Genomic DNA, 12284 nt, shown 5'->3' with positions numbered 1-12284 from the left:
CTACTTTTCTTAACAACAAAAACAATGTTGTCCTTTATTTTGAGGGAGTTGAAGTTATATTTCTTGGCATCCAGAGTTTCTTACTCCAAAAATGGTAAAGAGACATGGAAGTAGCTAAAGAAAGCCAGGAAGTTGCCAAGTTTCGATAAGGAACAAAACCTTTTCCAGCAGGTAATAAAGCTGTAAATTTTATACTTTGGAGTTGGAATAAACCAAAAATATTTTTCTTGATTTCAAAATTTAAACAGACATCCTAAAAGTATGCCACAAAATTAAAAATTAATTCAGATGTTGGTAGTAATAGGTAGGAATCTTTGCTATGTGGAACTTAGGGATTAAATGTAAATTTATTAACTATTTTTGGAATTTAATTTTAATATTTTTTTTATTATTATTTTTTTAAATAAATAAATTAAATATAAATATCTTGACTAAATACAAATGTTAACTAAATGATCATTCATCTTCCTACTCTTCATCATCGGTTTCCTCCTCTTCTTCATCATCTTCGTATTCACAATCTTCGTCATTATCATCTTCGGTGCATTCTTCATCATCTTCCTCCTCCTCCTCTTCGGTTTCCACCTTTGTTTGCTGTGAGCCAGCTTTTAGAGAAGTCTCCTTGTTCTTGACCCCAAATGTCGGCTGATGTTGCTCCTCCTCAAGCCGACTTAGGGGAGACATTGTGGTCGCGTTTTGTGTTTTATTACTGGAATTTTTAGTTGCCTTCAAAGAATCCTTGAGAGAATCCTTAGTATTCAGCATATTTGTGGTGGCAGTACCAATTATATCCGATCCCGATATATTTAATAAATTTTCAAATTTATTTCCCAATTTCAAATTCGGCACAGCAGTTGGGGTACTGGGAGTTATGACCACCACCGGTTTGGGTGTAGTGGAATTGAACCTATTTTTGAGAGGAATTTTTTCATGGCTCTCAGTTACACCCTCCTTGGTAATTGGAGTAATTACCGAGGGTTTCCTGGTAGCTGCCAGATTTTGTGTAACATTAGTACGCCTAATAAGATTTTCATTTATATCATCGGCAATGTCGGCCGTTTCCCAATCCAAGGGTGGTGGTGGGGTTATTCTGGGTGCCACCGTGGAGGTTATCAAAAATTCATCAATAATTTCACAGTTTTTACCCAAATAACCCTGGCGACACTGGCAATGATAGCTGCCATCTTCTTTGGTCAACGATATGCATTTTCCACCATTTTCACAGATATTCGGATTCTCCTTGCAATAGGTGAGGGCTGGAAGGAAAAACAGGTACGAAATTAATAAAAAAATATGTTTTAATAAAAATTAAAAAAAATCTGTTGAAATTTGGAAAAAATAATTCTTTAAAAAATCCACGTCTGTTGAAATTCGGGAAAAATAATTTTTAAAAAAACCACGTCTATTGGTATTGGGAAAAAATAATTTTTAAAAAATCCACGTCTATTGGTATTGGGAAAAAATAATTTTTAAAAAATCCACGTCAATTGGTATTAAGAAAAAATAATTTTAAAAAAATCAACGTCTATTGGTATTGGGAAAAATAATTTTTAAAAAATCCACGTCTATTGGTATTGGGAAAAAATAATTTTTAAAAAATCCACGTCTGTGGATAATTGGAAAAAATAATTTTAAAAAAATCCACGTCTTTTGGAACTGTGAAAAAATAATTTTTAAAAAATCCACGAAGGTGGATAATTGGAAAAAATAATTTTCAAAAAATCCACGTCTGTGGATAATTGGAAAAAATAATTTTTAAAAAATCCACGACGGTGGATAAATGGAAAAAATAATTTTTAAAAAATCCACGTCTGTGGATAATTGGAAAAAATAATTTTTAAAAAATCCACGACGGTGGATAATTGGAAAAAATAATTTTTAAAAAATCCACGACGGGGGATAATTGGAAAAAATAATTTTTAAAAAATCCACGTCGGTGGATAATTGGAAAAAATAATTTTTAAAAAATCCACGTCGGTGGATAATTGGAAAAAATAATTTTAAAAAATCCACGTCTATTGGTTTTGGGAAAAAATAATTTTTAAAAAATCCACGTCTATTGGTTTTGGGAAAAAATAATTTTTAAAATATCCAAGTCTATTGGTATTGGGAAAAAATAATTTTAAAAAATCCACGTCTATTGGTTTTGGGAAAAAATAATTTTTAAAAAATCCACGTCTATTGGTTTTGGGAAAAAATAATTTTTAAAATATCCAAGTCTATTGGTATTGGGAAAAAATAATTTTTAAAAAATCCACGTCAATTGGTATTGGGAAAAAATAATTTTTAAAAAAATTCACGTCAATTGGTATTGGGAAAAAATAATTTTTAAAAAATCCACGTCTACTGGTATTGGGAAAAAATAATTTTTAAAACATCCACATCTATTGATATTTCGAAAAAATAATTTTTAAAACATCCACGTCTACTGGTATTGGGAAAAAATAATTTTTAAAACATCCACATCTACTGGTATTGGAAAAAAATAATTTTTAAAACATCCACGTCAATTGGTATTAAGAAAAAATAATTTTAAAAAAATCAACGTCTATTGGTATAGGGAAAAAATAATTTTTAAAAAATCCACGTCTATAATTTTTAAAAAATCCACATCTTTTGGTATTGGGAAAAATAATTTTTTAAAAAATCCACGTCTTTTGAAACTGTGAAAAAATAATTTTTAAAAAATCCACGTCGGTAGATAACTGGAAAAAATAATTTTTAAAAAATCCACGTCTATTGGTATTTCGGAAAAAATAATTTTTAAAAAATCCACATCTTTTGAAACTGTGAAAAAATAATTTTTAAAAAATCCACGTCTTTTGAAACTGTGAAAAAATAATTTTTAAAAAATCCACGTCTATTGGTATTTCGGAAAAAATAATTTTTAAAAAATCCACATCTTTTGAAACTGTGAAAAAATAATTTTTAAAAAATCCACGTCTTTTGAAACTGTGAAAAAATAATTTTTAAAAAATCCACGTCCTTTGGACCTTTGAGAGAATAATTTTTTAAAAAATCCACGTCTTTTGAAACTGTGAAAAAATAATTTTTAAAAAATCCATGTCCGTGGATAATTGGAAAAAATAATTTTTAAAATATCCACGTCTTTTGAAACTCTGAACAAATAATTTTTAAAAAATCCACGTCTTTTGAAACTGTGAAAAAATAATTTTTAAAAAATCCACGTCTTTTGAAACTGTGAAAAAATAATTTTTAAAAAATCCACGTCTTTTGAAACTGTGAAAAAATAATTTTTAAAAAATCCACGTCTTTTGAAACTGTGAAAAAATAATTTTTAAAAAATCCACGTCTTTTGAAACTTTAAAAAAATATTTTTTAAAAAATCCACGTGATTTGAAACTTTGAAAAACTAATTTTTAAAAAATCCACGTCTTTTGAAACTGTGAAAAAATAATTTTTAAAAAATCCACGTCTTTTGAAACTGTGAAAAATAATTTTTAAAAAATCCACGTCTTTTGAAACTTTAAAAAATATTTTTTAAAAAATCCACGTCTTTTGAAACTTTGAAAAACTAATTTTTAAAAAATCCACGTCTTTTGAAACTTTAAAAAAATAATTTTAAAAAAAATCCACGTCTTTTGAAACTTTGAAATAATTGTTTTTAAAAAAAATCCACGTATTTTGAAACTTTCAAAAAATAATTTTTAAAAAATCCACATCTGTTGAGTATTCAAAAAAATATTTTTTTATAAATTCAATTCTCTTGATTATTCGAAAAAATATTTTTTACAAAATCCACGTCTGTTGATTATTTGAAAAAATATTTTTTAAAATATCCACGCCTGTGGATTATTTGAAAAAATATTTTTTTAAAAGATCCACATCTGTTGATTATTCCAAAAAATATTTTTTAAAAAATCTACGTCTGTTGTTTCTTGAAATTATTTCTGAAATTCTCTCAAAAATATTTTGATTGATATTTTTTTACTCCTAAAAGTATGCATCAAAAATGTTTTTTTTTTCTTACCTTCATCGCACAGTATGCCACCCCAGCCTGGCTTACAGTTACACTCCCATGGCTTCTCACAGTCTCCATTCACACAGCCGGGATAGGGGAAACATTGATCGCATTTGGGACCCGTCCAGCCGACTTTGCAGCTAAAATAAAAAAACACAACCCCGATAAATACGACAAATTTCACCCGGAAGATAAAAATGAACTTCCACGCTACATACCGACACTCTCCCGGCTTCTTGCAATAACCATGTTGTTTATGACAGTCTGAGGCACAAATGGCTATTGGGAGAAATTATTTGCGTTTTTTTTTTAATTTTCAATTTTTTTGAAGAGATGACCGAACTTACGCAATTGACACAATAGACCCGTATATCCCGGCAGACAATTGCATTCCAATGGCTTGTTGCAGGTGCCATGCTGACAGCCGGGCAACACGGCACAATCACTGCAATTACGTCCAGCCCAGCCAATGCGACAACGACACTCATTGGGAGCCTCACAGTAGCCACGTGTGTTGTGGCAGCCCTCACGACAAGAGGCTAAATTTTTTTTTGGAAGGGGGTGGGTAAAGTAATTAACATTCCATGTGAAAACTGGAGGTTCATTGGCAAATACTTACGTTCCGTACAGAAGAGCCCATCCCAGCCAGGACGACAAATGCATTCGAAGGGTTTGGTGCAGTCACCGTGCTGACAGCCGGGCAATGGAATGCATTTATCGCATAATTCTCCAGTGTAGCCAATGCGACAGCGGCACTCGCCCGGACGTTGACAATAGCCTGGGGAGGGAAAAAGAAGAAGAAGAAAAAGATGTCACCAACACCAAAACGATCATCAATTGAAGTATGTGGAGAGGTAATTTCAAGATGGAATGACAGAAACCAAAAGGAATGAATTCAATAGCCTAAAAGTATGCAACACAATATGGTGTAATTGTCAGGGAAAAGACACTGGATCAGAGGAAGTATGGACATTTTTCTACAGAAAAATTCTCCAGCCAAGGGAGGGGGGCTATGAGAAATTTTCTGTAGAAAACTCCTCCAGCCAAGGGAGGGGGCTATGAGAAATCTTCTATAGAAAAATCCTTAAGCCAAGGGAGGGGGCTATGAGAAATTTTCTATAGAAAATTCCTCCAGCCTGGGTTGTGTGAAAAATTTTTCTATAGAAAAATCCTCCAGCCTGGGGTCTGTGAAAATTTTTCTATAGGAAAAATCCTCCAGCCGGGGGTCTGTGAAAATTTTTCTATAGAAAATTCCTCCAGCCGGGGGTCTGTGAAAAATTTTTTATAGAAAAATCTTCCATCCCAGGGGCTGTGAAAATTTTTCTATAGAAAAATCTTCCATCCCAGGAGCTGGGAAAAATTTTCTATAGAAAAATCTTCCATCCCAGGGGCTGGGAAAAATTTTCTATAGAAAAATCTTCCATCCCAGGGGCTGGGAAAAATTTTCTATAGAAAAATCTTCCATCCCAGGGGCTGGGAAAAATTTTCTATAGAAAAATCTTCCATCCCAGGGGCTGGGAAAAATTTTCTATAGAAAATTCCTCCAACCAGGCTGTGAAAAATTTTTCTATAGAAAATTCCTCCAGCCAGGCTGTGAGAAATGTTTCTATAGAAAATTCCTCCATCCCAGGCGCTGTGAAAAATTTTCTATAGAAAATTCCTCCATCCCAGGCGCTGTGAAAAATTTTCTATAGAAAATTCCTCCATCCCAGGGGCTGTGAAAATTTTTCTATAGAAAAATCCTCCAGCCTGGGGTCTGTGAAAATTTTTCTATGGAAAAATCCTCCAGCCTAGGGTCTGTGAAAAATTTTCTATAGAAAAATCCTCCAGCCTAGGGTCTGTGAAAAATTTTCTATAGAAAAATCCTCCATCCCAGGGGCTGTGAAAATTTTTCTATAGAAAATTCCTCCATCCCCGGGGGCTGTGAAAAATTTTCTATAGAAAAATCTTCCAGCCTGGGGTATGTGAAAATTTTCCTCCAGCCTGGGGTCTGTGAGAAATTTTCTATAGAATAATCCTCCTGGTACTTCGATGATTTAATTCTCTTCCACGCCTGCCCTGCTCTTGGCTTTTGCCTCAGGCTTGGTTTTTATCTGATTCTCAGCTAGTCCGACCATTTAATTATATGTGTTTTGTGTTGCACCGAACTGCATTGGAATTTTGCCCTATTCCCAATGGATGGTTAGATGCCATCGATGGATATGGCCATACCAGTTAGTGTTGTGGCTATGAAACTGAGGTCTGCTTTTGGTTTCTTATCATTGTTGTTGTTTTTTTTTTCTGGCACTTACCATTCATGGGGTCACAGCCCTTGCGACACATGGGCACTTGACATAAATCTCCTTGCCATCCTGGTAGGCATTTAACATCGCCCTTATCATCGCAGGTATAATGAGAATTGGCTTTTTGCTTTTGAGCCTTTTCACAGGCCTGGAGGGCACAGAGAGAGAAAAGGGGTGGTTAAAAATTGAGTTCCACAATGGCCATAAGGGGGAAGGGATTTTGAAAGGGGGGAGGGTAAATTGTTGGCCTAAAACCTTAGACTTAGCCTTATCATTGATGTACGATAATGCTGTCTATTGGTCTTTTTTGTTTTGTCAGGACGAAAACAAAAATGGAGAGAATGGCTTGGTGTTGGTCTTTGACCATAGAACAATGAAAAGGTGCCGTAATATTTAGCCTCTTGACTTACCCTTTGTTTCCATAACGGTATACTCGCTTTGGTATATTTTGTGTCATAATTTTGTACGATTGGCAATAGAACTGCCAAGATTGCCAAAAACAACACCTTTGTGGGGGACATCTTGTTATGGGCCTTGTTTGCAATTTACAGCATTCATTACTGGAACGAGGAGGAAGAAAAGGGATGAGATGATTTTTTTTTTTTTTGAAAGGATTGAAAACATCCCATGGGTTTGGAAATTTTTCACAGCCCCTGGGATGGAGAATTTTTCTTTAGAAAAATTTTCACAGCCCCTGGGATGGAGGATTTTTCTATAGAAAAATTTTCACAGCCCCTGGGATGGAAGATTTTTCTATAGAAAAATTTTCACAGCCCCTGGGATGGAAGATTTTTCTATAGAAAAATTTTCACCGGCCCTGGGATGGAAGATTTTTCTATAGAAAAATTTTCACCGGCCCTGGGATGGAAGATTTTTCTATAGAAAAATTTTCACCGGCCCTGGGATGGAAGATTTTTCTATAGAAAAATTTTCACCGGCCCTGGGATGGAAGATTTTTCCATAGAAAATTTTTCACAGCCCCCTGGGATGGAGGAATTTTCTATAGAAAAATTTTCACAGCCCCCTGGGATGGAGGAATTTTCCATAGAAAATTTTTCACAGCCCCCTGGGATGGAGGAATTTTCCATAGAAAATTTTTCACAGCCCCCTGGGATGGAGGAATTTTCTATAGAAAAATTTTCACAGCCTCCCTGGGATGGGGGATTTTTCGATAGAAAAATTTTCACAGCCCCGTGGGATGGAAGATTTTTCCATAGAAAAATTTTCACAGCCCCGTGGGATGGAAGATTTTTCCATAGAAAAATTTTCACAGCCCCGTGGGATGGAAGATTTTTCCATAGAAAAATTTTCACAGCCCCTTGGCTTGAGGATTTTTCTATAGAAAATTTTTCACAGCCCCCGTGGGATGGAGGAATTTTCTATAGAAAACTTTTCACAGCCCCCGTGGGATGGAGGATTTTTCCACAGAAAAAATTTCACAGACCCTGGGATGGAGGAATTTTCTGTAGAAAATTTTTCACAGCCTCCCTGGGCTGGAGGATTTTTCTATAGAAAATTTCTCACAGCCTCCCTGGGCTGGAGGATTTTTCTATAGAAAATTTCTCACAGCCTCCCTGGGCTGGAGGATTTTTCTATAGAAAATTTTTCACATCCCCTGAGATGGAGGATTTTTTTATAGAAAATTTTTCACAGCCACTGGGATGGAGGAATTTTCTATCGAAAATTCTTCACTGCCCCTGGGATGGAGGAATTTTCTATAGAAAATTTTTCACAGCCCCTGGGATGGAAGATTTTTCCATAGAAAAAATTTCACAGCCCCTGGGATGGAGGAATTTTCCATAGAAAATTTTTCACCGGCCCTGGGATGGAAGATTTTTCTATAGAAAATTTTTCACCGGCCCTGGGATGGAGGAATTTTCTATAGAAAATTTTTCACCGGCCCTGGGATGGAGGAATTTTCTATAGAAAATTTTTCACCGGCCCTGGTATGGAGGAATTTTCTATAGAAAATTTTTCACCGGCCCTGGGATGGAGGAATTTTCTATAGAAAAAATTTTCACCGGCCCTGGGATGGAGGAATTTTCTATAGAAAATTTTTCACAGCCCCTTGGGATGGAGGAATTTTCTATAGAAAATTTTTCACAGCCCCTTGGGATGGAGGATTTTTCAATAGAAAAATTTTCAAAGCCCGGGGGTTTGAGGATTTTTCAATAGAAAAATTTTCAAAGCCCGGGGGTTTGAGGATTTTTCAATAGAAAAATTTTCAAAGCCCGGGGGTTTGAGGATTTTTCAATAGAAAAATTTTCAAAGCCCGGGGGTTTGAGGATTTTTCAATAGAAAAATTTTCAAAGCCCGGGTGCTGGAGGAATTTTCTATAGAAAAATTTTCAAAGCTTGGGGGTTTGAGGATTTTTCAATAGAAAAATTTTCAAAGCCCGGGGGTTTGAGGATTTTTCATATAGAAAAATTTTACAGCCCCTGGGATGGAGGAATTTTCTATAGAAAATTTTTTACAGCCCCTGGGATGGAGGAATTTTCTATAGAAAATTTTTTACAGCCCCTGGGATGGAAGAATTTTTCTATAGAAAATTTTTTACAGCCCCTGGGATGGAGGAATTTTCTATAGAAAATTTTTCACAGCCCCCTGGGATGGAGGAATTTTCTATAGGAAATTTTTCACAGCCCCCTGGGATGGAGGAATTTTCTATAGGAAATTTTTCACAGCCCCCTGGGATGGAGGAATTTTCTATAGGAAATTTTTCACAGCCCCCTGGGATGGAGGAATTTTCTATAGAAAATTTTTCACAGCCCCCTGGGATGGAGGATTTTTCTATAGAAAAATTTTCACAGCCCCCGGGGCAAGAGGTTTTTTCCATAGAAAAATTTTGCAGAGCCCCGTGGGATGGAGGATTTTTCTATAGAAAAATTTTGCAGAGCCCCGTGGGATGGAAGATTTTTCTATAGAAAAATTTTGCAGAGCCCCGTGGGATGGAAGATTTTTCTATAGAAAAATTTTCACAGCCCCTGGGATGGAGGAATTTTCTATAGAAAATTTTTCACAGCACCGTGGGATGGAGGAATTTTCTATAGAAAATTTTTCACAGCACCGTGGGATGGAGGAATTTTCTATAGAAAATTTTTCACAGCACCGAGGGATGGAGGAATTTTCTATAGAAAATTTTTCACAGCACCGTGGGATGGAGGAATTTTCTATAGAAAAATTTTCACAGCCCCTGGGATGGAAGATTTTTCCATAGAAAATTTTTCACAGCCTCCCTGGGCTGGAGGATTTTTCTATAGAAAATTTTTCACAGCCTCCCTGGGCTGGAGGATTTTTCCATGGAAAATTTTTGTCAGCCCCTGGGATGGAGGATTTTTCTATAGAAACATTTTCACAGCCCCGGGGATGGAGGAATTTTCTATAGAAAATTTTTCACAGCCCCTGGGATGGAGGAATTTTCTATAGAAAATTTTTCACAGCCCCTGGGCTGGAGGAATTTTCTATAGAAAATTTTTTACAGCCCCTGGGCTGGAGGAATTTTCTATAGAAAATTTTTTACAGCCCCTGGGCTGGAGGAATTTTCTATAGAAAATTTTTCACCGCCCCTGGGCTGGAGGAATTTTCTATAGAAAATTTTTCACAGCCCCTGGGCTGGAGGAATTTTCTATAGAAAATTTTTCACAGCCCCGCGGGATGAAAAATTTTTCTATGGAAAAATTTTCACAGCCCCTGGGATGAAAGATTTTTCTATGGAAAAATTTCCTCAGTCCCTGGGATGAAGATTTTTTATTGAAAAATTTTCACAGCCCCTGGGTTGGAGGATTTTTTTTTTTTTTTCTAAGATTTTTATTTTTCTAAGATTTTTCCATAGAAAACTTTTCAAAGCCCCAGGGCTTGAAGATTTTTTTTGGGGAAGTTTTCCTTTTGTTTCCATTGAAAAAATCTCCAATTCTATCCCCACTTTTTCCCCAGTTTCCTATAAACATTTTTTTCTTTTAAGCGTTGTTTTTTTCTTTAGCATTACCATAATGGCCAGTATTGTCACTGAAAATAATTTCACTTCGAATTTTACTTTTTTTTCTTCTTCTTCTCTCACAAAGGCCAGTTGTTAAACCACGGTTACGTTAACGGAATTTTTAATTCTTTTTCTTCAGTTGTTTTTTTTTATATTTCTTATAAATAAACAATTGGACCTCTCACTTTTCTTGTTAAAAACCAACAAAATCCACTAGAAATAGAAATGCAACAACAATTCCAAATTTAATTTAGTCCGCTCTCGATTTGGTTGTCTTCAGCACTTTCCGTTACCATGAACTTGACTTAAAGCCGGTCTTAATAACACTAAAGTCGCCGTTTTGGCTTCGAGAAGAAATGCCTATGCGTTACAATGCAAAACAAACAAAAGAGAGCGAGAGAGATATAGAGAGAGAGTGGGAGAGAGTAAAAGTATTCTTGCCGTTTGACCAAATGTGGGTCAAACGGTTTTCTTTTACTTTGTAAAGAAGAGAGGTTTCAAAACAAGAAAGACGTTAAGAAACTAAAGAGTCAACAAAACAAAAGAAATGGCCAGAGATGGAAATGTTGAATTACTAAGAATAATTTATGAGTTATGGGTTTTAAAGAGTGATTTCAAAAGGGACAAATCATTCGAGTATTACAGGTCGAACAAAATTTTGTCAAGAAAAGATTTTCTAGATTTTCCCTGGAAAAGCCTGTTTTTGGGAGAATTTTTAGCTAAAATTATTTAGAAAAAAAAAAAATTAGAAAATCTTTTAAAATTTTTTCTATATTTTTTTGAAATAAAATATTATTAAATTTAAAAAAATATATTAAATGTTGTCATTAACAACTTCCCATCCCTGCATGAAACTGGTGAATCAAGTGTGTGTAATCCACTTCTTGGTACGTTTGCGTACCAATTGCTCATTCGTGACTATGTCATTTACTCGCTTAGACCCATGGGCAGTCATCGCGTAATGTATTATTAAACAAAAAATCACAACAAGAACAACTATTGGGTCAATGTGAATAGATGTTTAATTAAATTTGTAAGTTTTTGAAAATGGTTATTTGGGGTCAATGGCCGCCACACAAGCCATAAAGGGAACCTAAAAAGGATTATTTTTACCATAGAGAAATAAAAAACGATGATAGAATTGACAGCAATAAAGATTTCAACATTTTCAACCATTTAGATTACAGTATAACAGTTTTTCGATAGTGTTATACGTCCCAAAAATACCTAAAATAGGTATTTTTTCAATAAAAGAGAAAAGTTTATTTAATTTTTAATTAAAAATTACAGTATAACAGTTTTCTCGAAACTGTTATACTACTGAAATCTCCAGCAAATTGAATTTCTTTTGAATAATAAGCATAGAAACGGCTTAAAAATGGCTTAACACATTGTATAACAGTTTTCTCGAAACTGTTATACTGCTAAAATCACCATCAAATTGAGTTTCTTTCGAAGAATAAACATAAACAACGCATAAAAATGGTTTTACACGTTGTATAACAGTTTTTCGAAACTGTTATACTCATGAAATAACCACCAAATTGAGTTTCTTTCGAAGAATATACATAAACAACGCATAAAAATGGTTTAACACGTAGTATAACAGTTTTCTCGAAACTGTTATACTGTAAAAAAATCTATCAAAAAGTGTTTTTTGTTCAAATTATAACAAGAATAAGTAATTCTGTATATTTGGAAACCATTTAAAGCTGCAAAAAAACTGTTATACTGACAAGAAAATCGGTGCTTACGCAACAATTTGCAAAAACTTAAATGTAAATAGTACCTATGGCCTGGGTAACAGTTATTGATACCATTAAAAACTATTGCTTGTTCAAAATATAGCAAGAAATATCATTGAATTATATTTTGCAAACAGTAAAACTGTTATACTACTGAAAAAGTAGTTGCTACAAAATATTTCAAAAATCAAAAATGTAATAATATTTTGTGGTGCTGCATAACAACTCTTGATACAGCTCTTTTTTGAAATTTCATTAAACAAAAAATTAAAATAATACTTCGGTATGCCGTATAACAG

The 12284-nt window shown here is 34.3% G+C and overlaps 1 protein-coding gene across 3 annotated transcripts; it reads right to left on the bottom strand.

Annotated features, from left to right (window-relative positions):
* Positions 1-389: 389 nt before the first annotated feature.
* On the bottom strand, positions 390-10554 carry LOC101892012 (tenascin). Of its 3 annotated transcripts, none has more exons than XM_059122241.1 (8): positions 10426-10554; positions 6675-6824; positions 6274-6412; positions 4602-4760; positions 4330-4521; positions 4201-4261; positions 3992-4122; positions 390-1256 (listed from the first exon to the last, which is right to left on the bottom strand). In XM_059122241.1, exons 2-8 carry the CDS (start codon positions 6783-6785, stop codon positions 469-471), a joined length of 1581 nt encoding a protein of 526 aa, XP_058978224.1. In that variant the 5' UTR covers positions 6786-6824; positions 10426-10554; the 3' UTR covers positions 390-468. The 3 variants fall into 3 exon arrangements, with proteins under 3 accessions (XP_058978224.1, XP_058978223.1, XP_058978225.1); XM_059122240.1 differs by lacking the exon at positions 10426-10554 and adding an exon at positions 10250-10408; XM_059122242.1 differs by lacking the exon at positions 10426-10554 and adding an exon at positions 10259-10408.
* Positions 10555-12284: the final 1730 nt, after the last annotated feature.

The sequence above is a fragment of the Musca domestica genome, unplaced genomic scaffold (assembly GCF_030504385.1).
Source record: "Musca domestica strain aabys unplaced genomic scaffold, Musca_domestica.polishedcontigs.V.1.1 20, whole genome shotgun sequence".
Classification (NCBI taxonomy): domain Eukaryota; kingdom Metazoa; phylum Arthropoda; class Insecta; order Diptera; family Muscidae; genus Musca; species Musca domestica.
The sequence above is the reverse complement of the archived record's forward strand: the minus strand, read 5'-3'. Positions and strand labels throughout refer to the sequence as shown.